General features: G+C 37.4%; 1 protein-coding gene across 2 annotated transcripts; it reads left to right on the top strand.

The window, feature by feature from the left end:
- The first annotated feature begins 116 nt into the window (after positions 1-116).
- On the top strand, positions 117-27,495 carry syn1 (synapsin I). Of its 2 annotated transcripts, XM_048209601.1 has the most exons (14): positions 117-511; positions 609-1,131; positions 2,470-2,527; positions 4,010-4,101; positions 4,700-4,856; positions 5,473-5,562; positions 6,559-6,621; positions 6,813-6,955; positions 7,053-7,127; positions 9,188-9,290; positions 9,381-9,512; positions 18,986-19,058; positions 21,591-22,185; positions 24,689-27,495. In XM_048209601.1, the coding sequence occupies exons 2-14, from the start codon at positions 824-826 to the stop codon at positions 24,828-24,830; spliced, it is 2,031 nt and encodes a 676-aa protein (XP_048065558.1). In that variant the 5' UTR covers positions 117-511; positions 609-823; the 3' UTR covers positions 24,831-27,495. The 2 variants fall into 2 exon arrangements, with proteins under 2 accessions (XP_048065558.1, XP_048065557.1); XM_048209600.1 differs by lacking the exons at positions 117-511; positions 609-1,131; positions 2,470-2,527; ... (6 more) ...; positions 9,188-9,290; positions 9,381-9,512 and adding exons at positions 13,412-13,916; positions 14,913-14,975; positions 15,167-15,309; ... (2 more) ...; positions 17,735-17,866; positions 19,686-19,754.
- The last annotated feature ends 345 nt before the right edge of the window (positions 27,496-27,840 follow it).

Genomic DNA, 27,840 nt, shown 5'->3' with positions numbered 1-27,840 from the left:
TTTTGTTACAAGCTGTTTAATCACTAGGCAGCACCACCCACTGCCAATGATGTTCAATCGATATCTCTCGCTTCCTTAAAATGAACACAAGCACATGACAAAACCGTCTTTCCTTCCCATTCATCACTATTCGCATCTAAACAATTACATCCCGGACCTGTCCCGTGCGTAAAGAACGTGCGCAACGGGAGAAACCGATGATGGGTCAGAAAAAGTGACGAGGGGGAAAACACTGGGCGGATTACAAGGATTGGATGGCACGAGTGATGCAATCCCTGCATCCTCCGAAGCCCCAAACGGATCACTGAGAATCTGACCGGAGATTTTGCCTCTCCCGAGTTTCATTTATGACAATTACTACCTTCACCGAGCGAGCAGCACACTTTTAACAAGTGCCTCTTCGTTAGGATTGTTTTTCTCCACGCCCGTGGATTAGGACCTAAACATCATCAACATAAATGGAAGGAGCTTGATATCGTAATGCCAATTGTTGAACTAGCTTCTCAGTGATGTAAGTCAATCAACCACAATTATTACAAGCATTTATTTATGCATATTTAATCGTGATCTCACTAAAGCGTTGATTTGGTTTCTTTCATTTGTTGCAGTGCAGCCTTGCCTGTTGTGAAGCACGACCTTTGCTTTGAGGTGCACCCTGGAGAATTGCGTATCGACTCATTTTCACGTCTCGTTTTAAACTGAAACACTCGGTTGCATCCTAGATATCAGATAGTTAATCGGTTTTCTATTCGTCTTGGATTTTTTTTGCCGTGCAGAACCTACAGGGGGATAATTTACCGTCGCATCCCTTTTCATCTTCACTATGAATTACCTGCGACGTCGACTCTCGGACAGTAATTTTATGTCCAACTTGCCCAATGGCTATATGGGCGATTTACAGCGGCCCGATCCGCCGCAGCAGAGCCCAGCCCCGGTGCTCTCGCCCGGCTCTCAAGAGAGGCGTCAACCCCCCAGCCAGGCTACAGGCGCCGGCTTCTTTTCCTCCCTTTCCAACGCCGTCAAACAGACCACCGCCGCCGCCGCTGCCACCTTTAACGAGGCCACCGAGAGAGGAATCGGCTCGAGCAACGCTAAGATCCTCCTGGTCATTGATGACCAGCAGACAGACTGGTAAGACGCGTGATTCTAAGGAAATCTCAGCGTTTTGTAAACAACGTAATGGCTTGGAGTTTATGAACGGATTATTTGAGAGTATCAGAGGTGTGTGATTCATACTCGCACCTGAGGTGTAGCTCGTGCTAATACAGGCCAAAAGGAGTCACTATCCAAATGTCGTGACTCATTAGTCTATGGGCCTTTTTGGCACGAGCGACCGTGTAGTTGTGGGTGTGCCCGCGCGTGTGTTTGTGCGCATTTCACTATTCAGTCTGGGCCGGTTAATGGAGAAGAAGCGAGACCTTACGGTAGAGTAAATTACATTAGCTGTTGAGTCTAGATTAAAAGGTCCTGTGTTGTTGGTTTTCAGAGTAGACTGGCTCTGCTTGGGGAAAAAAAAGTAATGTTAACACAAAGTCTTTGAAAATAACAAGGTAATTGAGGCACTTTTGGAGTTTTCACATATTAAACCAACTGGAGAACTTCTAGGAACCCTTGTCAGGGTGGATCAAATGTTTTATTTTATACTCAAGGAACTAAATCTATTTCAAGAAATATATATATGTCAAGTGCCAGCCTTTCCTTTATATTGGGGTTAATGGATTGACAGTCTTTAGAGTTCTTGTAAGAACTTATGGGTTCCTCAGAGAACTGTCCTTTTTTGCAAGGATGCCTGGAGGTTCTCGAGAGGTTTCTTCTCGTATGGCAATCTAAGGAACCCCACGTGGTGCTGAAAGTATCTTTACAAATTTAATGAGATTGATGTTTCTCTCACTGTTTTCCTATGAGGGCTAGTGACTCATTTACTAGAATATTAAAACCAACATAATCCAAAACTTAATTTCATATGCATTTTAGAAACGTTTTAGTGGAACCAACATTTCCATCCATCCATCCATCCATCCATCCATCCATCTGTTTATTTAGTGACTGAAAACAATGCTGCATGAAATATTTTAACACAGGGTAATTATTTTAATTAAAAATGTGTTATTTCTTATGACCACCACTACACTGATGTGAAATTGTATGTCTCGGTGTAAAAACATACAGGATTTACAGGACAATAATCATTTTAACCTAAGAAAAAATATACAATTAGCATATAAATATAGGAATGTTACGACAGTTCGAGACACACAACACAAAATCACATAGTTACTGACATTGAAACAAAACTCCCCAGCCTCCCCTTCTTTAAAGAATTCATGCTTGTTGAATGTTTGAAATACACGATTTTCACACCATTTCACTGTTGCATAATTTAGTTTGGACACAGTTTAAGTGTTTTTGTTAACTATGACTCACAATAGTATAAACATGTTCTTTCTTTTTTGATCTTTCTTCCTTCAGGGCAAAGGTATTCAGAGGCAAGAAGGTGCATGGAGAATTTGACATCAAAGTAGAACAGGTGGGGAGTTTTTTTTAATTCTTCCAAATCACCAGAGCTGTACAACTCAACAGTGTGCTTGTGTAATGAATTAGATGTTGCCAAAACACATTAACTGGATTTAGATTATTATCAGTCTGAATTGCAATACAGGGCCTTTATCTTTCTTCAGTGACATTTGTTTGTGTTTTTGAAATGGGACAGGAGAATAAATCTATCACAGCTGAGTGGCTGTAATGAAGTGCACGGCCATGGAGAATTCAAAATTGTCTTATAAAAACAATCCAAAGGGAACACGCAGGAGACAATCTAGGAAAACACTCACAACCAATATAACAGAAATGAGAAGGAACAAAGAACTGAGAAACACAAAGAGCTTAAATACACAGAGTGAAGTAATTAACAGAACAGAGAACAGGACTAAGAACTAATCAGTAACCAAGGAAACTAACTAGTGGTGGGAAAATGGGAACAAAGGAAACTGATGCAAAGAACTAGAACTAAGGGTACGTTTACACAACAAATATGTACTAAATCGAAAACGTTTCCCTTTACAATTTTCGTGAACAGACAACAAGGTTGTCAAAACGATCCCCATTTACACATCCATGAAAACAATTAAAAACGTTGTATTGTACTGCCAGGCCAGTAGTTGGCGATGTCACTTTGTAAAGAAATACTACACGCCTATAGACTGTACACATAAAATGCAAGTGCATGACGTCACTGTTTTCACAAATTCGCATTTTTGTAGTTTACACGGACATGATAAAAGTATAGTTTTCAAAAACGTGCACTTTGAAACCCTTTTTTCAAAAGTTTGCATTTTCATGCCCCCAAAGCGCCATTGTCGTGTAAATAAAAAGGCCAAAACGCATAAAATTTCCATTTTTAGTTAAAAATGGTGTCTTGTAAACGACCCCTTAGCCAAAACAGAACAAACATGTGACAATATCAAATCAGTCCCTAATGAAATCCAAGATCTAATCTATTAGAGGAGGATAAAAGAAAATTAATCTTTCTGTCAATGAATATCCTTTAAAATAATTAGTCATGGACGAGACAGATTTGGTAGCAGCTTTAGAATAAGCCAAAAGTAATTTCTACCAGAAGAAACATTTTTTTTATTGAACAACTGCTTGCATTTATGTTTGATTAGATTTTTATATGTAATACTATTAATTAGTACACAATAATCTAGGGATTTATTTAAGACTTTGACAACATTCTGAAATACCAGACACAGAAATACAAAACGCCTTTTTAACAATTCCACATTTGTGTTTTGATTTTTTAATGATATATCAGTCAAAAACCTTGTGTTATAAAGAAATATGCATGGTATGCTTTAAAAAGCCCTTTTTCTAGTTTTAAAATAACCACACTGGCAACCCATCACAGGCCTCAGGTGCTGTTTTAGTGTATAAGCTTTGACAACATCACTTTACTGATGACATGCATTGATCCATTTATTCCATCTGGTGATTTCCATTGATTTTCAAGGCTGAATTCTCTGAGGTTAATCTGGTGGCTCACGCAACGGGAAGCTATAGCGTGGACATTGAGGCCATCCGCAATGGCAACAAAATCACAAAGTAGGTTTGTTTTAGAGCTTTTCCAGAATGGGAATTCCAGAAAAAAATTCCAGAAAGTTTTCTTTATTGCATTGAAAGCCATGTAATTCAGTGGATTTTACTTTGTCTAATTCAGTTTGCATACAATTATAGAAAATGTATGAGAATAATTAATGTATGTTAGGAATATTTGGAGCAGCAATCAAGATGATTAGTTGAAGAAACTAGGCCTATATTTTCTTTACATATTACTGTATAGTTAGATTAAAGGGATAGTTCACCCAAAAATGAAATTTCTGTCATTATTTACTCCCCCTCAAGTTGTTCCAAACCTGTATGAATTTCTTTGTTCTGCTGAACAAAGAACTCCCCCCCGCATTGACTACCATAGTATTTATTTTTCCTACTGTTGTAGTAAATGGGGGGTTGAATCTGTTTGGTTACTGACATTGTTACAGATATCTTCCTTTGTGTTCAGCAGAACAAAGAAGTTCATACAGGTTTGGATCTACTTGAGGGTCAGTAAATGATGATGATGAATTTTCATTTTTGCTTGAACTATCCCTTTAAACATAGTAATTGACTGATAAAAATTACCAACATTTCTGTGGTCATTTAGGTGTTTCAAGCCAGATTTTGTGCTGGTGCGACAGCATGCTTTCAGCATGGCCAAGAATGGTGACCACAGGAACATTGTGATTGGACTTCAGTATGCTGGTCTGCCCAGTGTCAATTCCCTTCACTCTGTCTACAACTTCTGTGACAAACCATGGGTGGTGAGCACTACACACATCAGTCCATACTGATCAGCCAATTAAAGATGATCTTATGTATCCAAAATGGGATATATTCATGTGTTTTGAAAAGGTTGCCATTCATTAGAAAATTAAACATTTTCAGATATGGAATTCTCATGGTCTTGCAAAATAATGTTTTCCAGACTTAGAAGAGTCATGGAAATGAATAAAATGTTTAAAGTCCTGGAAATGTATATAGTGAATATACATTTCTCTTGAGTAGATGCTCTGCTCTAAAAAGTTAATTGGCTTTATACCTCTCTTGTTTAGTGAAAAATATATAAATCATTTTCTTTATTTAGTTATTTACAATGAATTGGGCCAAGCTGGTTCACTAATCGGATAGAATCAAATTGATTTTTAACAATCAATCAAGTTAATTTTTAACAACTGAAAAGGTCATGGAAAAATCATTGGTCAAAAAGTATAGGAACCCTGCAGATAAATATCCTTCATGTTTTCAGTTAGAAATAGAGCATTATCAAAATGGCATTCGTATAATTTTACTATTGAATGTCCTTATCTATTGCTGCATAATATTTGTCTCCATGTGTATGTATGTATGTCTGTATGCGGGTCGCCATGCATCTATCAGTTCGCTCAGTTGTCCAGATTGTACAAGCAGTTGGGTCCAGAGGAGTTCCCACTGATCGACCAGGTTTATTACCCCAACCACAAGGAGATGGTGAGTGTTTAACCATCTGTCCCTGTCCCTTCTCACCAGTAAACCTTGAGCTATAGGCCTCTAGACAGTCCCACTGGACCCAGTACAAAGCTCCCATCTGTGGCAGGGACAGCGGTGCCTGGATGCAGTAAACAGTAAAATATACAGAGCTCATGCATATTCAGTGCCCCAGTTCAGCATTGCTCCACTCAACTTAGCCCCGTCTAGACTGGAAATTTCATAAACCTCAGACTAGTATAAATGTGTGGTACATCATGGTTCTTATAGACGTAGTTCAGGTTTTAATAGGAGAGGGAGGCTTGCTGCAGTGCCACCACCTCCTCCTATTCCTGCACTGCAGGCATCTTTACACACAAATGATCCCAGACACAATCTCTGCCAGAATGTTTTCCTCTCTCACTGGCCTTTTTCTAAGATAAAGCACAGCAGACTTAGACAATTTTGTGGGCTTTTTTTGTGCCTGAGCAGGAAGATTTTGCTCTTGCATTTCTGCAGCAGTATAAAGAAGACGCCTATCAAGCACCACTGAGACTGCAAATACAACATGTTCTTCTATTAAAGGTGCTCTAAGTGATGTCACGCATTTTTAGGCCAAAACATTTTTTGTCACATACAGCAAACATCTCCTCACCGCTATCCGCTAGCTGCCTGTCCCCTGAACACACTGTAGTCTCTGTAGTCGCCACAAGCTTCGAAAACGGCAATAAAAACAAACTGGTGCAGCCTGGACCACAAAACATAATAAACATGCTCCAGCCAATAACCGACAAGAATGATTTTAAATGCGCGTTCATGACTGTTTCAGGAAGCACGGAGGGGAGGGGAGGAGGAGGAGGAGGGAGGGTCTAGTTAGTCTCTGTTTTGTTTGACAACACTTCGAACGTCAACAGGAAGTTACATCCACCCAGGATCACTTAGAGCACCTTTAATGCATCTTCAAAGAATACAAGTATTATTTTCTTTAAATGAATCTTCATATATCTCTCTTGTCATTAGATCACTACACCTGGCTTTCCTGTGGTAGTGAAGATGGGTCATGCTCACTCTGGTATGGGAAAGGTATGACTGAAACCCTTTCTTAGACATTCCTGTCATTTGCTATTTTTTAAATATATGATAAAAATGTAATTCATTCAATTGTATTTGTACTTTAATTACTTAGAAAACCTAAACTATCTATATTATTGTATGGCTTGTTTGGTCTTTTTGTGGTTACAGCTGTATCAGTGCAATTAAAATTCTCTGTACAGGTCAAAGTGGACAATCAATATGATTTCCAAGACATTGCTAGTGTTGTAGCTTTGACAAAGACATATGCCACATCTGAACCTTTTATCGATGCCAAGTACGATGTCCGAATCCAGAAAATCGGTGACAATTACAAGGCCTACATGTAAGAGATTACAAACACAGTATTTGTTCTCAGCGTCAGTATCATAGGAACTGATTTTAAAACACTGTATCATACCTGCTGTTGTGTAATTGGACAGGAGGACATCTATATCTGGCAACTGGAAGACCAACACAGGATCAGCCATGTTAGAGCAAGTGGCCATGTCTGACAGGTACGCAATTCTTACAGGATGTTTTTTCTGCCGTGATATTTGGCATATTATACAGCTCTCTTATAACATGACATCAGATAACCTTATTAGATGTTTGCTTGTCTAAAAATGACATATTTTGCATAATTTAACATATTATGTATTATGCATATCATATGCTAATAGCTCTTCTCCAAAACCCATTCAGCTGCCTCCCTAGATAACATTATGAGACATTAAATGGTAAGATACCTCATTTTAGGCAGCATTGCATTTTCATTCAAGACGGCGAATGAAGCAAGAGAAATGTTGAATATAATAATAATATACTCATGAATTCATTAATATTTCATTCATTACTGAAAATTACATTGCCTTTATTGAAATCAATTGTACATCGATGTCTCCTGTGCTTTTAACACTAGATGCTTCCTATGTAAAGTGTTCCAAATAAGCCACTAATGATTGTCCATTTAGTTAGGATGCAGAAGGCAACAGTCCATGCTGCACGATTTGGGGGAAAAAAAAATTATAGCGATTTAAAATGCAAAAATAATAATAAAAAAAATCTCCTTGTTTGCAGGGATGCACAATTTGGCCAAAACTTGGGATTGTATATAAATATGACTATATATTTTTTATGATTATTATTATTATATAAAAATATTAAACAAAATGATAATATTTCACTGCAAAAAAAAAAAAGAAAAATCAGAAGTGCTGCTGTCCTGCAGAGTTTAGCTCCAACCCTAATCAAACACACCTGAACAAGCTAATTAATGTCTTCAGGATTACTAAGGCCAGAGATGGGCTGCATCCGAAAACCTAGGAAGCTGACTTACTTGTTGCCTTGCTGTCCTATCAGGCAATGGCTTTGCAGGCAGCGTTTGCGCATGAAGGCAACTCACGAAACTGATTTTGGACAGACTTCTGAGGCAGCGTAATTGTTTAATGATCTTCAGCAAAATAGCGCGAGCTTTGGTGACAACTAAGCAAATATTTAAGTATTACAATAGTAATTTCTCGCTAGAAATGACATCAAAAGTGGAAAACAATGATCAAAAATGTACATTTACACACAAACTCACCACCAGCTGCAACTTTCAGATGCACCTTTCAACTGTCACAGAATGGAAAGCACAGGATTGTGGGATATCAAAGGCAGCAAAGGATATATCTATGCTGCCTTTAAAAAATCGTTTAGATGAAGGCATCTCATGAGACAGGAAGTTGCCATGGTATAATTTTTGGGAGATACGAGGGTCCGTGGCTCTATTGGAGAAAGCATAACTGCTAACTTGGATCATGTGTGCCTTGATAGCCAATCACATTACAGCCTTGACGTCATTGACTTTACAGAGTTCTGCAACAGTCAATCACACAGAAATGAATGAGAACTGAATCATATCTGCTCCCTGTGTACTGCAGCATTAGCAGGCATTACGCTTTTTTGGCTAAGGTTGCAGGCTTGCCTTCAAGTGGCTTTGCTAAGGCTACAGGGAGGGTTTGAGCTAAACTCTGCAGGACAAATGCAGAGATGTGTTCGTGTGGGGCAGCATTTACTGCAAACCAAGCCTCTCTGAGACACTGAAATCACCAGATCATGAGATGCTTGAGTGTAAAAGAACACAGTGCTGTGCTTCACTCTGAAACATGCAGCTCATATATTTATTTAATTAAAAATTAAATTAAAGGCTGCGCCTTTGTGAGTTGATAATCATTCAAGTCATATCACGATTTCGCTTTATTTCAATTAATCATCCAGCCCTAATTATCATAGTGATGTAAAAGTCATTTACATACACAAATTATGAGGGATTCATATTTCTTTTTCAAAAGCTTACACTGAACAAGTATCACACAATTTTTTGAAACTGACTTTTAAAAAAAACAAAAATCAGAGTTTAATTTGCTGTAAGAGCCTTTTCAATCAAAACAGTTGATGATACCAAGCCAAATATTAATGTCTTGCACTGCAGTAATCCTGAATCCCTTGTTTACTCTGGGCAGTGTGTTGTCAGTGTGGGTGGATGCTTTTAATGGAATGCACAAGGTCATCATTTGCACTTTTTCCCCTGCAGGTACCGTATGTGGGTGGACGTATGCTCTGAGGTTTTCGGGGGTCTTGATATATGTGCTGTAGAAGCATTGCATGGTAAAGATGGTCGAGATTACATCATAGAGGTAACATCTGTAAAAACAGGCAGCTTTCAAAATAAATTTATAAAATATCCTTAGTATCCTGGGAAAACGATCTCTGTGTGTGTCTATCAGGTGGTGGGCTGCTCAATGCCTCTCATAGGAGACCAGCAGGATGAGGACCGGGCTCTGATGGCTGATCTTGTTTTGGCTAAAATGAACCAGACCATGCCACGCACTTCATCTCCCACTCCAGTCCGTTCTCAGGTTAACACATTCGCTTCAAAGCATCCTCATATATTCTCAAAAAGTGTTTGCTCCAGCAACCATGCTATTTTAGCTTTCTTCAACAAGTCTTTCAGCTCTTTTATCGTGACTCATGTTTCAAAGGACTTGCAGACCCACGTTCCACAACTGCAATGCTATATTTTTTTTTTTATTTTTTATTTATTTATTTTTAAAAGAGGACAATGCACATTAATTAACACAAGAAACAAGTCTCTTATGTAAATGTGCCAGATTTAGCCATTCTGGCTAATTTTCATCTGCAGTCCCTGGCAGGTTGATGGTAAACACACACACAAAAGCAAAAAAATACATACAAGACCAAAAAACAAACAAAGAACCACTATTTATGAATACATATTTGATTATCCAATAACCACCCTTTTATCATTTTAGAGAAAGAAGAAAGATATGTAATATTTCTTAGTTCTATGGGTATAGTATTCCAAGTATGTACTGCTCTATAAGAAAATACTGACTGCCCAAAAGCACTTCTTCTATGAGGTATTATACAGTCCCCTCTAGTAGTGGCTCTAGTAGATAAGTTAAAATTTTGTTTAATAAATTCATTAAGTGGAGGTGGGGCCATACCATGCAAAATTTTATACACAAGTAGGATATCTGCAAATTTAATCATATTTTCCCAACTTAAAAACCCATATTTAGTTAAAATTTTACAATGGTGATATGAATTAGACCTTTTGTCCAATATTTTCAAAGCCTGCTTATAGAGTCTTTCTAATGATTGCAGAGTAGTCCCACTTGTTTGTGTCCAACTGGTCAAACAGTAATTCATGTGTGATAAAATCATAACATTAATATATAACTTTGAAGCCTCAGTGGTTAAATTATTCCTAATATGTCTAAAATTTACCAAATTGAATTTAATTCTATTTCCAACTTTTTTAACTTGTTTTTTAAATGTGAGTTGTGAATCAAGTACTATACCTAAATATTTATACTCATGAACCACTGATAACCTTCTACCTGCTACTGTAACATCAGGGTCCGGATCTCTATTTGCAGACTTCGAAAAAAACATACATACAGTTTTACTAACATTTAGATGTAAACAAGAGTTATTTAACCATTTAGTAATTTTATCCATTTCTGCTGATAATTCTTCTGCAGCTTGCTTCTTACTTTTAGCATGCAAATATATGATTGTATCATCAGCATACATCTGGCAGTTTACAGTAGGTGAACAAACATCAGGCAAGTCATTAATGTACAAACTGAATAGCAAAGGACCTAATATGGAACCTTGAGGTACACCAACTGAATTAGTAAGCAATTGTGAAATTGTATTATCTACTCGAACACACTGTTGTCTATCGGTTAAATATGATCTTATCCATTTAATTACTTTTATTGAAAAATTATAATTTAATAATTTATTAATTAAAATCTCATGATTTACTGTGTCAAATGCTTTACTTAAATCCAGAAAAACAGCTCCCACCACACCACCTTTATCCAATTTTAATTTAATATTTTCTAAAAGAAGACAATTCGCAGTTTCTGTTGAATGATACTTTCGGAAACCAAACTGCATCGGATGCAATGAGAATGGAGTATTATTCAAATGTGATACTATCTGCTCGGAGATCCATTTTTCTGCAATTTTTGAAACTACTGGGAGAATACTAATGGGTCTATAATTACTAACTAACATATTATCACCAGATTTAAACACTGGTGTAATTACTGCAGTTTTCCAAGTATTCGGAAACACTCCTTCTTTTATAGACCAATTAATAATTTTTAAAATTGGAATAATAAGTGCCTCTTTATAAGTTTTTAAAAATATTGTGTCCATTCCATACACATCCTTTGCCCTTGAACTATTAAGAGAAGAAATAATTGTGTGTACTTTGGTATTTGTCAATTCTTTAAAATTCAAAATTGGAGCATTACAATTCATAGATAAAACTAAATCACCTGAACCAGTGTCATTTTTAATCAATGTTTTTGTAGAATCTATAAAATAATCATTAAATACTTCTGCAACCTTTCTTGAGTCATTAATCATGTTCCCATCTGTATTTAATTCTATTGATTTATGTATCTTATATGTTCCAGTTAATTTCTTTAAGTTCTGCCATATTTCTTTAGTATTTCCTTTAGCTTCACTAATAACCTTAATAAAAAAAGTAGCTTTTGCTTTTCTAAGTTCCTTTACAACCTTATTTCTTAATATAACAAATAGACGCCTATCATGTTCTGTTTTAGACTTAAGTGCTAACTTAAGAGCATGATCCCTTTGTTTCATAAGTAATCGAATTGTTTCATTTAGCCAAGGTAAATATTCTTTTTTTCCTGGTTTAGGTTTCACTTTCCTTATATGACAGTTTATAATTTTTTGAATTTCAGTCATAAAAAAATTACAGTTTTGGTCTACACTCTCAGATGTCAAATAATCATCCCAGTCTATTTCATTTAATGTTTTTTTTAAATTATCCAACTGACTTTTAGGTATTTTATATTTTTCTACCTTCTTATCAGGTGTTAGATTAAATCTGCTTTTAGTGAGCTTTCTTACTATCAAGATCATATTGTGATCAGATAGTCCAGTTACCAGATTATAACACTTCTTTATCCTTTCTGGTCTATTAGTAAAAGCCAGATCAATACACGTTTCTGAGGACCTAGTTAACCTAGTTGGCCCTTCAATAATCTGTCTAAAATCATAATGCCCAGTTGTAATTTGTAACTTCTTCCTTTGTACTTCATCATTCCAATTTATGTTAAAATCTCCTAATAAGATAATCTCCTTGTTTGTATCACATTCTTTGATAAGAGCATCCAATTTTTCATAAAATACAGCCTTAGCAGATGGTGGTCTATAGATTCCAATTACAGTAAATGACATTTGCTCAGACAATATTAGTTTAAGACAAATACATTCTAACTCATTTATACATGACCACTGAATTTGCTCACATCTTATACTGTCCTTAACATAAAATAACACACCTCCACCCCTACCATCAATTCTATCTCGTCTATACATTTTATAACCACACACATTTAACATATCAACAGGGGAATTTTCATGCAACCATGTTTCTGATAAACATAAAAAGTCTAAATTTGACTCATATAAAAGATGTTGTATTTGATCATTTTTAGGAATGACACTTCGAATATTTAGATGTCCACCTAGTATTCCACTTGGTTTCGATTGAAGATCCCAGAGTATGCGAGCATGATTTACTGTTCTAAAAAGTTTAAAACTCCGATGCTTTACAATCGCCGAATTTATCTTGTGCGTTGATTTATTCAGTGACGTTAAAGTAGCCCTCTGCACATGATTCGATGTAACCGATGGAACAGTCTGAAATGTAGTCACTGGCATCGAATCAATGAAAGACTCACCCAGTTGGCCAGCATCCACAGTAAGCGAATCGCCGTCAATAGAATGACTACATACCAAAGTAGTGTCCTCTGAAGACGAACGCTGACACACATTCCCCGCAAATGCCGTTAGATGGTACCGATTTAGGCCCATCTCATCCGCACATGGCCCGGGATGCATGGCCCGGGATTCCAGACCCACCTCATCCGCACATGGCCCGGGATTCAGATGCACATCCCCCGCAAGCAACAGCGTAACAAGCAAGTATCCAGAAAATTTCCTCAATAGTTTTGATGATTTGTATTTTATCATATTTTTCGATGTAACAGTTGGAATCGCCTTCCCATGATTAAGAACGCTGCGATAAGATGCAATTTGTCCAACAGGCAAAGATGTACCAGTATATCCACGATAATGCCATTCATTAGAAAATTAAACATTTTCAGATATGGAATTCTCATGGTCTTGCAAAATAATGTTTTCCAGACTTAGAAGAGTCATGGAAATGAATAAAATGTTTAAAGTCCTGGAAATGTATATAGTGAATATACATTTCTCTTGAGTAGATGCTCTGCTCTAAAAAGTTAATTGGCTTTATACCTCTCTTGTTTAGTGAAAAATATATAAATCATTTTCTTTATTTAGTTATTTACAATGAATTGGGCCAAGCTGGTTCACTAATCGGATAGAATCAAATTGATTTTTAACAATCAATCAAGTTAATTTTTAACAACTGAAAAGGTCATGGAAAAATCATTGGTCAAAAAGTATAGGAACCCTGCAGATAAATATCCTTCATGTTTTCAGTTAGAAATAGAGCATTATCAAAATGGCATTCGTATAATTTTACTATTGAATGTCCTTATCTATTGCTGCATAATATTTGTCTCCATGTGTATGTATGTATGTCTGTATGCGGGTCGCCATGCATCTATCAGTTCGCTCAGTTGTCCAGATTGTACAAGCAGTTGGGTCCAGAGGAGTTCCCACTGATCGACCAGGTTTATTACCCCAACCACAAGGAGATGGTGAGTGTTTAACCATCTGTCCCTGTCCCTTCTCACCAGTAAACCTTGAGCTATAGGCCTCTAGACAGTCCCACTGGACCCAGTACAAAGCTCCCATCTGTGGCAGGGACAGCGGTGCCTGGATGCAGTAAACAGTAAAATATACAGAGCTCATGCATATTCAGTGCCCCAGTTCAGCATTGCTCCACTCAACTTAGCCCCGTCTAGACTGGAAATTTCATAAACCTCAGACTAGTATAAATGTGTGGTACATCATGGTTCTTATAGACGTAGTTCAGGTTTTAATAGGAGAGGGAGGCTTGCTGCAGTGCCACCACCTCCTCCTATTCCTGCACTGCAGGCATCTTTACACACAAATGATCCCAGACACAATCTCTGCCAGAATGTTTTCCTCTCTCACTGGCCTTTTTCTAAGATAAAGCACAGCAGACTTAGACAATTTTGTGGGCTTTTTTTGTGCCTGAGCAGGAAGATTTTGCTCTTGCATTTCTGCAGCAGTATAAAGAAGACGCCTATCAAGCACCACTGAGACTGCAAATACAACATGTTCTTCTATTAAAGGTGCTCTAAGTGATGTCACGCATTTTTAGGCCAAAACATTTTTTGTCACATACAGCAAACATCTCCTCACCGCTATCCGCTAGCTGCCTGTCCCCTGAACACACTGTAGTCTCTGTAGTCGCCACAAGCTTCGAAAACGGCAATAAAAACAAACTGGTGCAGCCTGGACCACAAAACATAATAAACATGCTCCAGCCAATAACCGACAAGAATGATTTTAAATGCGCGTTCATGACTGTTTCAGGAAGCACGGAGGGGAGGGGAGGAGGAGGAGGAGGGAGGGTCTAGTTAGTCTCTGTTTTGTTTGACAACACTTCGAACGTCAACAGGAAGTTACATCCACCCAGGATCACTTAGAGCACCTTTAATGCATCTTCAAAGAATACAAGTATTATTTTCTTTAAATGAATCTTCATATATCTCTCTTGTCATTAGATCACTACACCTGGCTTTCCTGTGGTAGTGAAGATGGGTCATGCTCACTCTGGTATGGGAAAGGTATGACTGAAACCCTTTCTTAGACATTCCTGTCATTTGCTATTTTTTAAATATATGATAAAAATGTAATTCATTCAATTGTATTTGTACTTTAATTACTTAGAAAACCTAAACTATCTATATTATTGTATGGCTTGTTTGGTCTTTTTGTGGTTACAGCTGTATCAGTGCAATTAAAATTCTCTGTACAGGTCAAAGTGGACAATCAATATGATTTCCAAGACATTGCTAGTGTTGTAGCTTTGACAAAGACATATGCCACATCTGAACCTTTTATCGATGCCAAGTACGATGTCCGAATCCAGAAAATCGGTGACAATTACAAGGCCTACATGTAAGAGATTACAAACACAGTATTTGTTCTCAGCGTCAGTATCATAGGAACTGATTTTAAAACACTGTATCATACCTGCTGTTGTGTAATTGGACAGGAGGACATCTATATCTGGCAACTGGAAGACCAACACAGGATCAGCCATGTTAGAGCAAGTGGCCATGTCTGACAGGTACGCAATTCTTACAGGATGTTTTTTCTGCCGTGATATTTGGCATATTATACAGCTCTCTTATAACATGACATCAGATAACCTTATTAGATGTTTGCTTGTCTAAAAATGACATATTTTGCATAATTTAACATATTATGTATTATGCATATCATATGCTAATAGCTCTTCTCCAAAACCCATTCAGCTGCCTCCCTAGATAACATTATGAGACATTAAATGGTAAGATACCTCATTTTAGGCAGCATTGCATTTTCATTCAAGACGGCGAATGAAGCAAGAGAAATGTTGAATATAATAATAATATACTCATGAATTCATTAATATTTCATTCATTACTGAAAATTACATTGCCTTTATTGAAATCAATTGTACATCGATGTCTCCTGTGCTTTTAACACTAGATGCTTCCTATGTAAAGTGTTCCAAATAAGCCACTAATGATTGTCCATTTAGTTAGGATGCAGAAGGCAACAGTCCATGCTGCACGATTTGGGGGAAAAAAAAATTATAGCGATTTAAAATGCAAAAATAATAATAAAAAAAATCTCCTTGTTTGCAGGGATGCACAATTTGGCCAAAACTTGGGATTGTATATAAATATGACTATATATTTTTTATGATTATTATTATTATATAAAAATATTAAACAAAATGATAATATTTCACTGCAAAAAAAAAAAAGAAAAATCAGAAGTGCTGCTGTCCTGCAGAGTTTAGCTCCAACCCTAATCAAACACACCTGAACAAGCTAATTAATGTCTTCAGGATTACTAAGGCCAGAGATGGGCTGCATCCGAAAACCTAGGAAGCTGACTTACTTGTTGCCTTGCTGTCCTATCAGGCAATGGCTTTGCAGGCAGCGTTTGCGCATGAAGGCAACTCACGAAACTGATTTTGGACAGACTTCTGAGGCAGCGTAATTGTTTAATGATCTTCAGCAAAATAGCGCGAGCTTTGGTGACAACTAAGCAAATATTTAAGTATTACAATAGTAATTTCTCGCTAGAAATGACATCAAAAGTGGAAAACAATGATCAAAAATGTACATTTACACACAAACTCACCACCAGCTGCAACTTTCAGATGCACCTTTCAACTGTCACAGAATGGAAAGCACAGGATTGTGGGATATCAAAGGCAGCAAAGGATATATCTATGCTGCCTTTAAAAAATCGTTTAGATGAAGGCATCTCATGAGACAGGAAGTTGCCATGGTATAATTTTTGGGAGATACGAGGGTCCGTGGCTCTATTGGAGAAAGCATAACTGCTAACTTGGATCATGTGTGCCTTGATAGCCAATCACATTACAGCCTTGACGTCATTGACTTTACAGAGTTCTGCAACAGTCAATCACACAGAAATGAATGAGAACTGAATCATATCTGCTCCCTGTGTACTGCAGCATTAGCAGGCATTACGCTTTTTTGGCTAAGGTTGCAGGCTTGCCTTCAAGTGGCTTTGCTAAGGCTACAGGGAGGGTTTGAGCTAAACTCTGCAGGACAAATGCAGAGATGTGTTCGTGTGGGGCAGCATTTACTGCAAACCAAGCCTCTCTGAGACACTGAAATCACCAGATCATGAGATGCTTGAGTGTAAAAGAACACAGTGCTGTGCTTCACTCTGAAACATGCAGCTCATATATTTATTTAATTAAAAATTAAATTAAAGGCTGCGCCTTTGTGAGTTGATAATCATTCAAGTCATATCACGATTTCGCTTTATTTCAATTAATCATCCAGCCCTAATTATCATAGTGATGTAAAAGTCATTTACATACACAAATTATGAGGGATTCATATTTCTTTTTCAAAAGCTTACACTGAACAAGTATCACACAATTTTTTGAAACTGACTTTTAAAAAAAACAAAAATCAGAGTTTAATTTGCTGTAAGAGCCTTTTCAATCAAAACAGTTGATGATACCAAGCCAAATATTAATGTCTTGCACTGCAGTAATCCTGAATCCCTTGTTTACTCTGGGCAGTGTGTTGTCAGTGTGGGTGGATGCTTTTAATGGAATGCACAAGGTCATCATTTGCACTTTTTCCCCTGCAGGTACCGTATGTGGGTGGACGTATGCTCTGAGGTTTTCGGGGGTCTTGATATATGTGCTGTAGAAGCATTGCATGGTAAAGATGGTCGAGATTACATCATAGAGGTAACATCTGTAAAAACAGGCAGCTTTCAAAATAAATTTATAAAATATCCTTAGTATCCTGGGAAAACGATCTCTGTGTGTGTCTATCAGGTGGTGGGCTGCTCAATGCCTCTCATAGGAGACCAGCAGGATGAGGACCGGGCTCTGATGGCTGATCTTGTTTTGGCTAAAATGAACCAGACCATGCCACGCACTTCATCTCCCACTCCAGTCCGTTCTCAGGTTAACACATTCGCTTCAAAGCATCCTCATATATTCTCAAAAAGTGTTTGCTCCAGCAACCATGCTATTTTAGCTTTCTTCAACAAGTCTTTCAGCTCTTTTATCGTGACTCATGTTTCAAAGGACTTGCAGACCCACGTTCCACAACTGCAATGCTATACTAGGTTAGCCATACATATGGAGCTAGTTATGTGATAAAAACATCAAGTTGTATTAGTTTACAAAAAAGGCACTATAGTAAAAGTGTTTTTATTTCACAACATATTATTATGCAAGTAACTTCGAAAAAATAAGCATTTATTAATGAAAAATCTGCCCCTATAATCATCATTTGTGTAAAAAGGAATAAAACTAGTATATTCTCATGTGAGATTTTGAAAAGGCTCTGCTCCATGCAAAACCAAACTCTAAATTTTAATGTGGTTGGTTCAGTTGGTGGCTCTAAATATTGCTATTGCTTAATAGCATAAATCTGACCTAAAACATGCATACAAAAACGTACGTTTTTGGTTATGCAGCATAAAGCAGTGCAATTCTGCTGAATAATACATTAAAACGGTGTAGTTTCCACACACCGGTCAGTATTATTGTCAATTTAGATATATAAATATGGATGCAAAACTTGTAGTCACAGCATGAGTTTGAGATTCTTTTTGATTGCAGTGCAGAGACTGCTTTTCTCCATTATTCCCGAAGCTGTGATTGTAATGATTCATAGCCACACAGATGGGAGAGAATAAGAGTGAGAAATGGCTTTAATGCATAAGCTAGGGACTCAAACAACATCTCTCATCACCGCTCTGCATCAAATCGCTTGGTTTAATTCCCTCCACATTTGTGCTAAACTGACTGCCTGAAGATTAATGACTGTATGTTTTGTTGGCATCAGCCATTTTTTTATGTTTCAAGAGTGCATGATGTTTAAAGTTACAGCTGTTTAAAGGTCTTATTTGAGACAGAACCTTCACATTTTTTTAATGAAAGTAGCTAAAAGTGTTCCTAAAAATACTAAAACGTGCACTGAAAACTTGTGGGGGCCAGAATTCTGTTTCTGTGTGTTTTGAATGGTAATATCTGATGCTCTTCTATCTCCCTTCCTATGTCTGTTTTATATTCTAGGCCCCAGCTGTTTCACCTCAACCCATCTCTCAGCCTAAAGTCCCACAGGCACAACAGCGCCCTCCTCCACAGGGTAAGGGATTACAATATTGCAATAATGAAGCCAACCTTACAAAGATAGTTTATCAAAAATGAATATTCAGACATTATTTACTTGCCTTTGTGTCATTCCAAACCTGTATGACTTTCTTTCTTGCATTAAACACATAAGACGAAATTCTAAAGAATGTTTAAGCTGCAGTTTTACATAATATGAATGTGGACAGTGATTTATTTACTTCTAAACTCTAAAAAGGTCATAAGTGCACCATAACTTATATATGTAGTACATTCAACTCATAATCACATTTGCATTTTCAAATGAAGAATTTGACACATCGCAACAGGTTCGATGCCAGATATAATTGGTACCTGATCTCAGTGGGGAACATTTTCAATGAATAAGGACTTAAATTTGATCTGTTCATGAAATGGACAACTTATGGTACTTTTAAAAATGTTTTAGGGCCTGTTAAACACAAAAATTTGTAAACATATTCACATGCAACTTTTCTGTTCAGAACAATGTGGAAAAAAATGGCAGATGGGCCAAATGAGAACTCAGTTTCACTCTCTGATAACTGTTTAACCTATTTAAAGTCTGTGTGAACAAGAAGTTGTGGCTAACTTCCATTTCTGTGTACAATGGAATATTGAATAGAGGGCGAACAGCAGACTGACGGTTGGAGGGAAATGGTTAAGGATGTTCAAACTGACGTCATCAGAGAAGGTACACCATTCCAGAGGGAAAGCAAATTTTCAGTTTTTTTCCAAAGATTATGAAGATAAACTTAGGGTGCGTTCACACTTGTCATGTTTGGTTCGATTAAAACGAACCCTGGTGCGATTGCTCGGTTAGTGCGGTTCATTTGAACATATGTGAACGCTGCCATCCGAACCCTGGTGCGCACCAAACAAGCGGACCGAGACCGCTGAAAAGATGGGTCTCGGTCCGCTTCCAAACGAACTCTGGTGCGGTTCGAATGACATATGAACGCAACACGGACCAAAGACATGTAACCGAACCAAAAACAGGAAGACGAGACCCTAAAAAGGACAGAATCCTCACGCATGTCGTTTTTTCTCGTCATAGTTTGCCCATCACAGGCGTCAGACGCGCGTCTCCAAGCAGATCGTTTGTGTGTGTGACGGATGGATTCCCGCCGGTGTTTTGACTACTTTACACATTTTATAAGCTCTTCACGAGTTCCCAGCTGGCCAAAATACCATCACATGCAGGCTACGCACACACAACGAGCGCATTTACCTCAGCAAACAGCACTGTTTTTGATGTTCGGTAAGTTCCGTCTCAAAATAGGCAGTACGTCATAAAATCCGACCAGTCACGTTGTGAATGTATCCCTATGCCTTAAAGTTCGGTATCTTTTGGTTCGGTGATAAAATTGCCAATGTGAACGCTAACCGGACCAGGACTAAATGGTTTTTTTTCTTCTTTGGTCCGGACCAAATGAACCAAACGAACCGAACTACAAGTGTGAACGCACCCTTAAATTAATTAATTGTTCACCACAAGACAAGTAATGTGCAGCAATAAAGTAAATAGGGTTTTTTTATAGGTAATTTTCATTACATACAAACTTAATCCTATTTTTGTATTTCATTTCATTTATCAAGCAACACCAAAAGACGAGAGCTGCTCAATATCCATCTCTACTATTCATTATTAGCTACTCAGCAAAATACTCCAAAAAGCATAGTTTTATGTACCACAATTGGCTCTGAGCATGTGACCAAAAGCATGAAATAGTTTGGCCAATTTTCTTTGTAGTGCATTAGACTTATAGATTAGAACACCTTTCTATTAACAAAATGGTCACACTGATGGCATGCAAATGTTTGTGTCGGTCTGAACAGATGCATTGACAGCCACTGGTTCAAATTAAAATGTTAGCTTCCTTCTTAGTGTGAACAGGCCTTTATTGTACAAATCACAAATTACTTATTACTTTGTATACGAGACAAACATTTCAGACATTCAGCCTACAGAATAAGGTCATACAGGTTTGGGATGACAGGGTGAATAAAAGAAGACAGATATTTCTGAATATCAAAAGATATCTGATAATTGTATATTTTAATAGTATGTGGTTATTCACCTACACAACATAAAGTTTGTACAGCCATTGGTAACTTCAATGTGCAAGGCTTCCGCTGTCAGCCGCTTCCAATTATTTTACCTATACAAAAACAGAAAAACTGCAAACTGGTATTTGTTATCGTATTACTTAAATTCATTATCATAATCATAAACACATTAGTTTCTAGCACATAGTTTTACTGTTTACTGCACTTTACTATTCTTCTAGTTATTTACCTATAGTGACTAATGAATCAGAATATCAATATTTATATTTGAATATAATATATTTAAATATATATTCTATATTTGAATATTGATTTGAAACAGAAATCTTTTGTAACATTATAAATGTCTTGAATCAGAAGGTTCGCACATTCAAAGAAAATGTATGCTTATTTCCGCATTGCAAAATAAGCTAGATATTCCAAACATGTTTACAATGTAAAAAATGAGCTTTGTTTTTAGGAGGTCCACAACAAGCAGCTGCTAGCACTACTCCTGCCCGTCAAGGAGCTCCGCCGCAGCAGCGGCCCTCTCCCCAGGGCCAGCCCCCTGCCCAAACCCAGTCTGTGACCAGCCCTAATGCTCAGAACCCCCCTGCTCAACAAACCCGGCCCAATCAGCCCCCACAGCGACAAGCAAGTCAAGGGTCTGCAGGTCAGCAGAGGCCTGCGCAGGGTCCAGCCCAACGTGGCCCGGGTGGCTCTCCTCAGTCACAGAGGACCAAGGAAGGTGGTCCCCAACAGCAGCCGCAGAGGCCTCAAACTGGTAGCCAGGGTCCCAAGCCAGCTGGTCAGACCCAACAGAGGCCACAGCAGCCAAGACAAGGCCAGCCAACCAGGCAGCCCACCCAGGGTGGCCCACAGCCAACCCAGGACGCCCCACAACCAGCCCCGCAACAGCAGGGCGGTCCTCGCCCTCCTACCACTCAGCAACCACGGCCTACTGCACAGGGCCAGGGAGGCCCAGGAGGTGCACGACCTCCCTTGCAGCAGAAACCCCAACCTCCACAGAAACCGAGTCCTGATCACCCGGCCCTGAGTGGATCGCCGCAGCTTAAGTAAGATGTTTTTTGTCCTCTGTCATATTTGCTTGAAAATTCTAAGTTCATTTGACTGGATGTGAAGGTTTTGATTATTCATAAGCATCTGGACATGTTTATCCATTTATTGATGATGTTTCATCCCCCATGCAAGTGACTACACCAGATGGTGGCATTCTCTTTTCCTACGTCATAAGATTCACAAATCACATGACAAGTTGATGGTACTGATGGCATGATTGACAACGACTGTGTGAATTAGGGTAAAGCAGTTGTTCTCAACCTTTTTGGTCCCCCATTGTCCACAACAATATACAATAATGCCCCCTCCCCAAAAAATATAATTAAATTTCTACCCAATAAAATATTTTAAAGCTTGGTATTACTAGAGAATTGTATATTCTTTTCAAAGATGCCCATTGGGTTTTACTACGGAAGAGGATTAGGGCCAAGCAATAATAAAAAAATAAAACCATCTCGAGATTAAAGTTGTTAAATTTCGAGAAAAAACTCGTCAAATTTCGAGAAAAAAGTCGAAATAAAATGTTGAGAATAAACTCGTTAAATTACGAGAAAAAACTTGTTAAATTTCGAGAAAAAGGTCGAGATAAAATGTTGAGAATAAACTTGTTAAATTACGAGAAAAAACTTGTTAAATTTCGAGAAAAAGGTCGAGATAAAATGTTGAGAATAAACATTAAATTACGAGAAAAAACTCGGTAAATTTCTAGAAAAAAGTCGAGATAAAATGTTGAGAATAAACTTGTTAAATTACGAGAAAAAAACTCGTTAAATTTCGAGAAAAAAGTTGAGATAAAATGTTGAGAATAAAGTCATTAAATTACGAGAAAAAAGTTGTTAAATTATGAGAACAAATTCGTTAAATTATGAGAAAAATGTCATTAAATTTCGAGAAAAAAGTCGAGATAAAATGTTGAGAATAAACTCATTAAATTCTGAGAAAAAAAATCATTAAATTACGAGAACAAATTCGTTAAATTACGAATTTTTTCTCGTAATTTAATGAGTTAATTCTCAACTTTTTATTTCGACTTTTTTCTCAAAATGTAACAAGTTTTTTCTCAAAATTTAACAACTTTAATCTCGAGATGGTTTTATTTTACAATTTTAGTAACTCTCACTTTTAAAATAAGGATCTCTGGTTTTTCAAAGAAAAAACAGTAAATATCTAGATTGGGTATGAAAACAGACTTAGACTCACAAGGTGTCTATTTCGATAATTACTGAACTATTCATTAAAAATAAGACATTTGTACATGTATCAGGCTATACTGGTTGCAGTGTATGTATGAACATATTCATTTTTAAAAAAGCAAGGCCCAAAATATGCAGCTAAGTGCATTAGTTAGAACACAGCGTCACCTGCAGGACAGGAAGCACTGTACAAGTAGATTTTCATGCGGTATTGGGATTGCTCAAATGAAGCGTGCTATTAATTAGAAAACAATATTTTTACACAGTGATCTCACAGATCTACCCTTGAATTCTATATGTTATTTATCTGCGTTTATTCTTTATATAAGAGACTGGGTGGAGATTATTGATCTGATAGGTCCTTCCTTGACTTGCCTGCCATTTACAATGCCATTATACCCCTTGTAGATTAAACTAATTCACACAGCCAAAATGCAAAATTAAAAATACTCTGAAATGAATTATATAATTAGCTTTATTTATTTAGCCAAAGCAATTGTTTTTCAAAAACTCCCTAATAATCATGGGTGTGCGGCTACTATCAAGGCTGCAACCCAGATGCGCATTAAATGAATGGATAAACACGTCCAAAAGCTCCTGAACAGATTCTGCAAAGCATACTATGATGACTTAAAATATTCAAATTTTGGTGATGATAATGAAAATGACATTTGACAATAATGATGTGGCTTATACATATAGGCAGACGCATAATTAAAACAATGGAGATACAGAAGTATGCACTCTAGATGATCTGGTATTTTGCATGCCAAAAAAGATGGCTTTCTTCAGTCTTACACCCAAACCATTCATGCACTTGATTGTGAAAATTGCATTTCTCTGAATGGAAATGTGCATTTGATCTATTTTCACTGTCAAGCAGTTGTCAGCAAGTATGAATGTGATCATCTTTTCCCCACTATTCCTCAATTAAGTTCTAAGGTGACTAATATACGATATAATGCAGGTTCTTCCAAAATGTTATGTTACTGAGACGTGCCTCTGCACCTGGTTCTTCGTTTAGGAATAGTGGCCCAGAATAAACAATGACGCAGAATAAAGTGCATGTCTCTACATCCAGAGATGCCATTTCCCATAAATCCAAGGGCTGATGTAAACATTGCACTGAAGTCATGATTGCTTAAATGAATGACACAAATGAAAGCACACGAATTTCATTCTCTCTATTTCTCTCACAGCTTTTTTATTTTTCTCTGCCATACCTCTTTAAAGCCATCTCCATGGGTTTGCTGCATGACTTTAATAGCCTCTTCCTCTCCTTTATTGCCACTTCTTCTCTTTGTAGCAAATCCCAGTCTCTTACCAATACATTCAACATTCCAGAAACGCCGGCCGCCCAGCACCAAAGTCCTAGTCAGGACGAAGCCAAGGCTGAGACCATCCGCAACCTTCGGAAATCCTTTGCAAGCCTCTTCTCCGTGGAATAAACACACACACACAGACACACAAACACATACACAGACAGAGAGGTTACAAAGTCTTTCTGAAAAACACACAAACACAGACACTCTCGTCAAATATAAACAGAAAGGACCAATTATATCGCACTTTGCAGTGCACATCAGATCTGTGCACGTCAATTTGCAATGCGACATTGATAAAACACTGCCTGCACTGCTAAAGATTGCAATATGAAGTGAGATAACACAGCATTATTGCAGTTAAATCTTATAACACAACTGAATTCTTAAGACACATTCCCAGTTTTTTTGAGTCCAACTGATGGAGGGAGGTGTGAAAACAACACACACAGAAACACTCGCACACACCCTTTTACACTACCTACACAGTGACTGGACCTACATGTGCTAATACTTGCCTATTCATTCCAGTCTCCTATGATTAACTTATCACTGATAATCAATCGATTCTTTTTGAAAATGAAAATTTTGGTGGACATTTTGTTGCAAAATCATCTACTACCACTCTATCTCAGATATATGATATCTGAAACATGTCTGCTAATTGTCTGAAGCATGTTCGGTTACAATAAGGGGCACCATTTAATGATTTTAACCTGTGCGCCACATTGTAATGTAACCGAATGGTTAGTCGTTATGTAATTTACACGCTTGAGCAAGATTTGGATTTTGCAATGATGCCCATTGTGATGTTGTTAAAATTTTGCACAGGCTTCCATCGTCGAAACTAACCCCCGCAGCTGTTAGCGCTTCTTTGAAACTGCATGTCACTTAAGGAGAACGTAGTCGCACAATGTGGGTGGTCTTGCTTTGTGTTGTGTCGTTGCACCTAGATAAGGTAGTTGTAGTGAAAACGTTGTTTCATTTTCGTGAGCAAGCTGTCGCTGCTTCCCCTACGTCCCTCTTCCTGACAAAAAAAAAACAAAACAAAACACACACACACGCACACACACACACGCACAATGGCACACCCTTCAATATGTTTAATATGCCTTAGCCAGATAGGAATAAGTAAAGAGACTGGTTTTGTGCAATCACATGTCTCAGGGATGTCCTGAAGAGAAAGACGCAATGACCTAGCGTCATTGATCAGGTCTTCCAGCCCATTACTGTAGAGAGTTACTGATTGCGAAGGCCAGTAAAGGGAGGAATCTGTCGAATGTATTTGTTTGCTACATAAACATGTTTGCACACTAATACTGTAACACTTGAGAACATATGAGGTGAGTGAAAGCTCAGGAAGGTTTGTTGCATTAAGAGAAGGTATTTTTGCATGCCTGGATGAGCAAAGGAGAGCATGTAGGTGTTGGGAGCTACTTGTTCATCACACTTGGGCCCTATGAAAACACAAAGCCAAAATACAAAAGCCAAGGATGCCATCAGCAGCAAATGTCTTCACAAAAAGATCATCTTTAGAGGAGATACTCGTCTCATGTTGGGTTTTAGACTAAAATGCATATAGTATGTCCCAGTGTGATCCCAGCTACACAATGTGGATCCTTAAACCAACTACTCCTGAAACTTCTCACAATACCCGAGGAGTTTAGAGCTGAACCGGCAGCGTCTTCCACAAGTGAGGATAAAACATCCCAGAACTGGTGTGTTTTAGGCAATATATTCAGTCAAGGCCATTCCAGGAGTCCTGACCCATCCCGAAACCTCCCCTGCTTCCCGCTCACCAGCCTGTTGTGTATTCATAGTGATCCTTTTGTGACAAATGGTGCGTTAATGTGTATATATATGTATAATGTAATGTTGTACCGTAAACTGTCTAAACCAAATAGAAGTGTTGTACAGATCTTAAACTCAACAATCGATGCAAACGTCCTGTATTTGATTTGATCCTCAAAAGGTCATCGTTGTGGGTCTTGTGTATGACAGGATTTTACTTCAATCAGATGTGATTTAGGTTGTGCAATATTTCCTCTATTAACTAAACCTAACAGGTGTGTGTTCTTTATTTTACCCATTTTGTTACAGTTGCAGTTGTTAAAAGCCATCTTCAGTGTGCCCATTGATATGATTGTAAGTGACTTGATTTGTTCACATATGTGGTAATCTAGATGGTCCACCATGATATTATTGTGGCTCAGGCAAACTTTCAGTGCTCTTCTATGTGGTTCATGTTTTTACAAATTAGGATAGATAAGTATGTTATATGATGGCTTTACTGAATGCATAACTGTATCACTGATGCAATCAAGTTTGGAGGCAAATGGAATTTCAGTAATTTATTTAAATGTTGCAGTACTTACGGAACCCATGCCTGAGGTTTGTACTTCACAAGTTGGTTTTTGTTTTTTTGGCATATTTACTTTTGTGTACTTTCTTTTATATATATATACAGAGGAATTATCTCATTTTACAGAAAATGTATTCAAATGGATCATAATTTCTAAATAGGTTTATCCTGTTCTGACTGTTTGAATCTTAGTGAATTTTATTGTCTATTCATGCCTGCCAATTGTATAAAGAAAGGAAGATATAAAATTAAAGTCACAAATACATAGAATTATAGTCTTAAATACTATTAAAATGAGAAATATTGTTAAACATTGTGTAGTATTACACAAACAGATGCAACTTTGATGTGATCTTCAATGTAGCTTAATAATGGTGTCAAATTACTATGCTAAAATGTGCACATAATCAATAAAGTCTATCAAATAAATATGCATCCATTTCCCTGTTGGCAGCTGTTTTGAAAAATAATCATAAAGCAATAAGTGATGCAGGCAGTGCATTAAACTGATTTTAAAGGGTAACATACTTGTTGAGTTCCATTAAAGCAACAAAATACACCAGTGAGTATTTTGATAAAATATTTGATAAGATATTAATGATAATATTAAAGGGTTAGTTTACCTAAAAATGAAAATTCTGTCATTAATGCTGCCTTTGTGTGCTATATGGAAAATATGCTAATTCCAACTAATTTAGTCATGATTTTGAGCTCATCGCATTCAAGTTTCGAAATGGGAGGGCATTCATGTGCAGATTTTTACCAAGGAAACTC

The sequence above is a fragment of the Megalobrama amblycephala genome, linkage group LG12 (assembly GCF_018812025.1).
Source record: "Megalobrama amblycephala isolate DHTTF-2021 linkage group LG12, ASM1881202v1, whole genome shotgun sequence".
Taxonomy (NCBI): domain Eukaryota; kingdom Metazoa; phylum Chordata; class Actinopteri; order Cypriniformes; family Xenocyprididae; genus Megalobrama; species Megalobrama amblycephala.
Note: the sequence above shows the minus strand (reverse complement) of the source record. Positions and strands in the feature narration are given on the sequence as shown.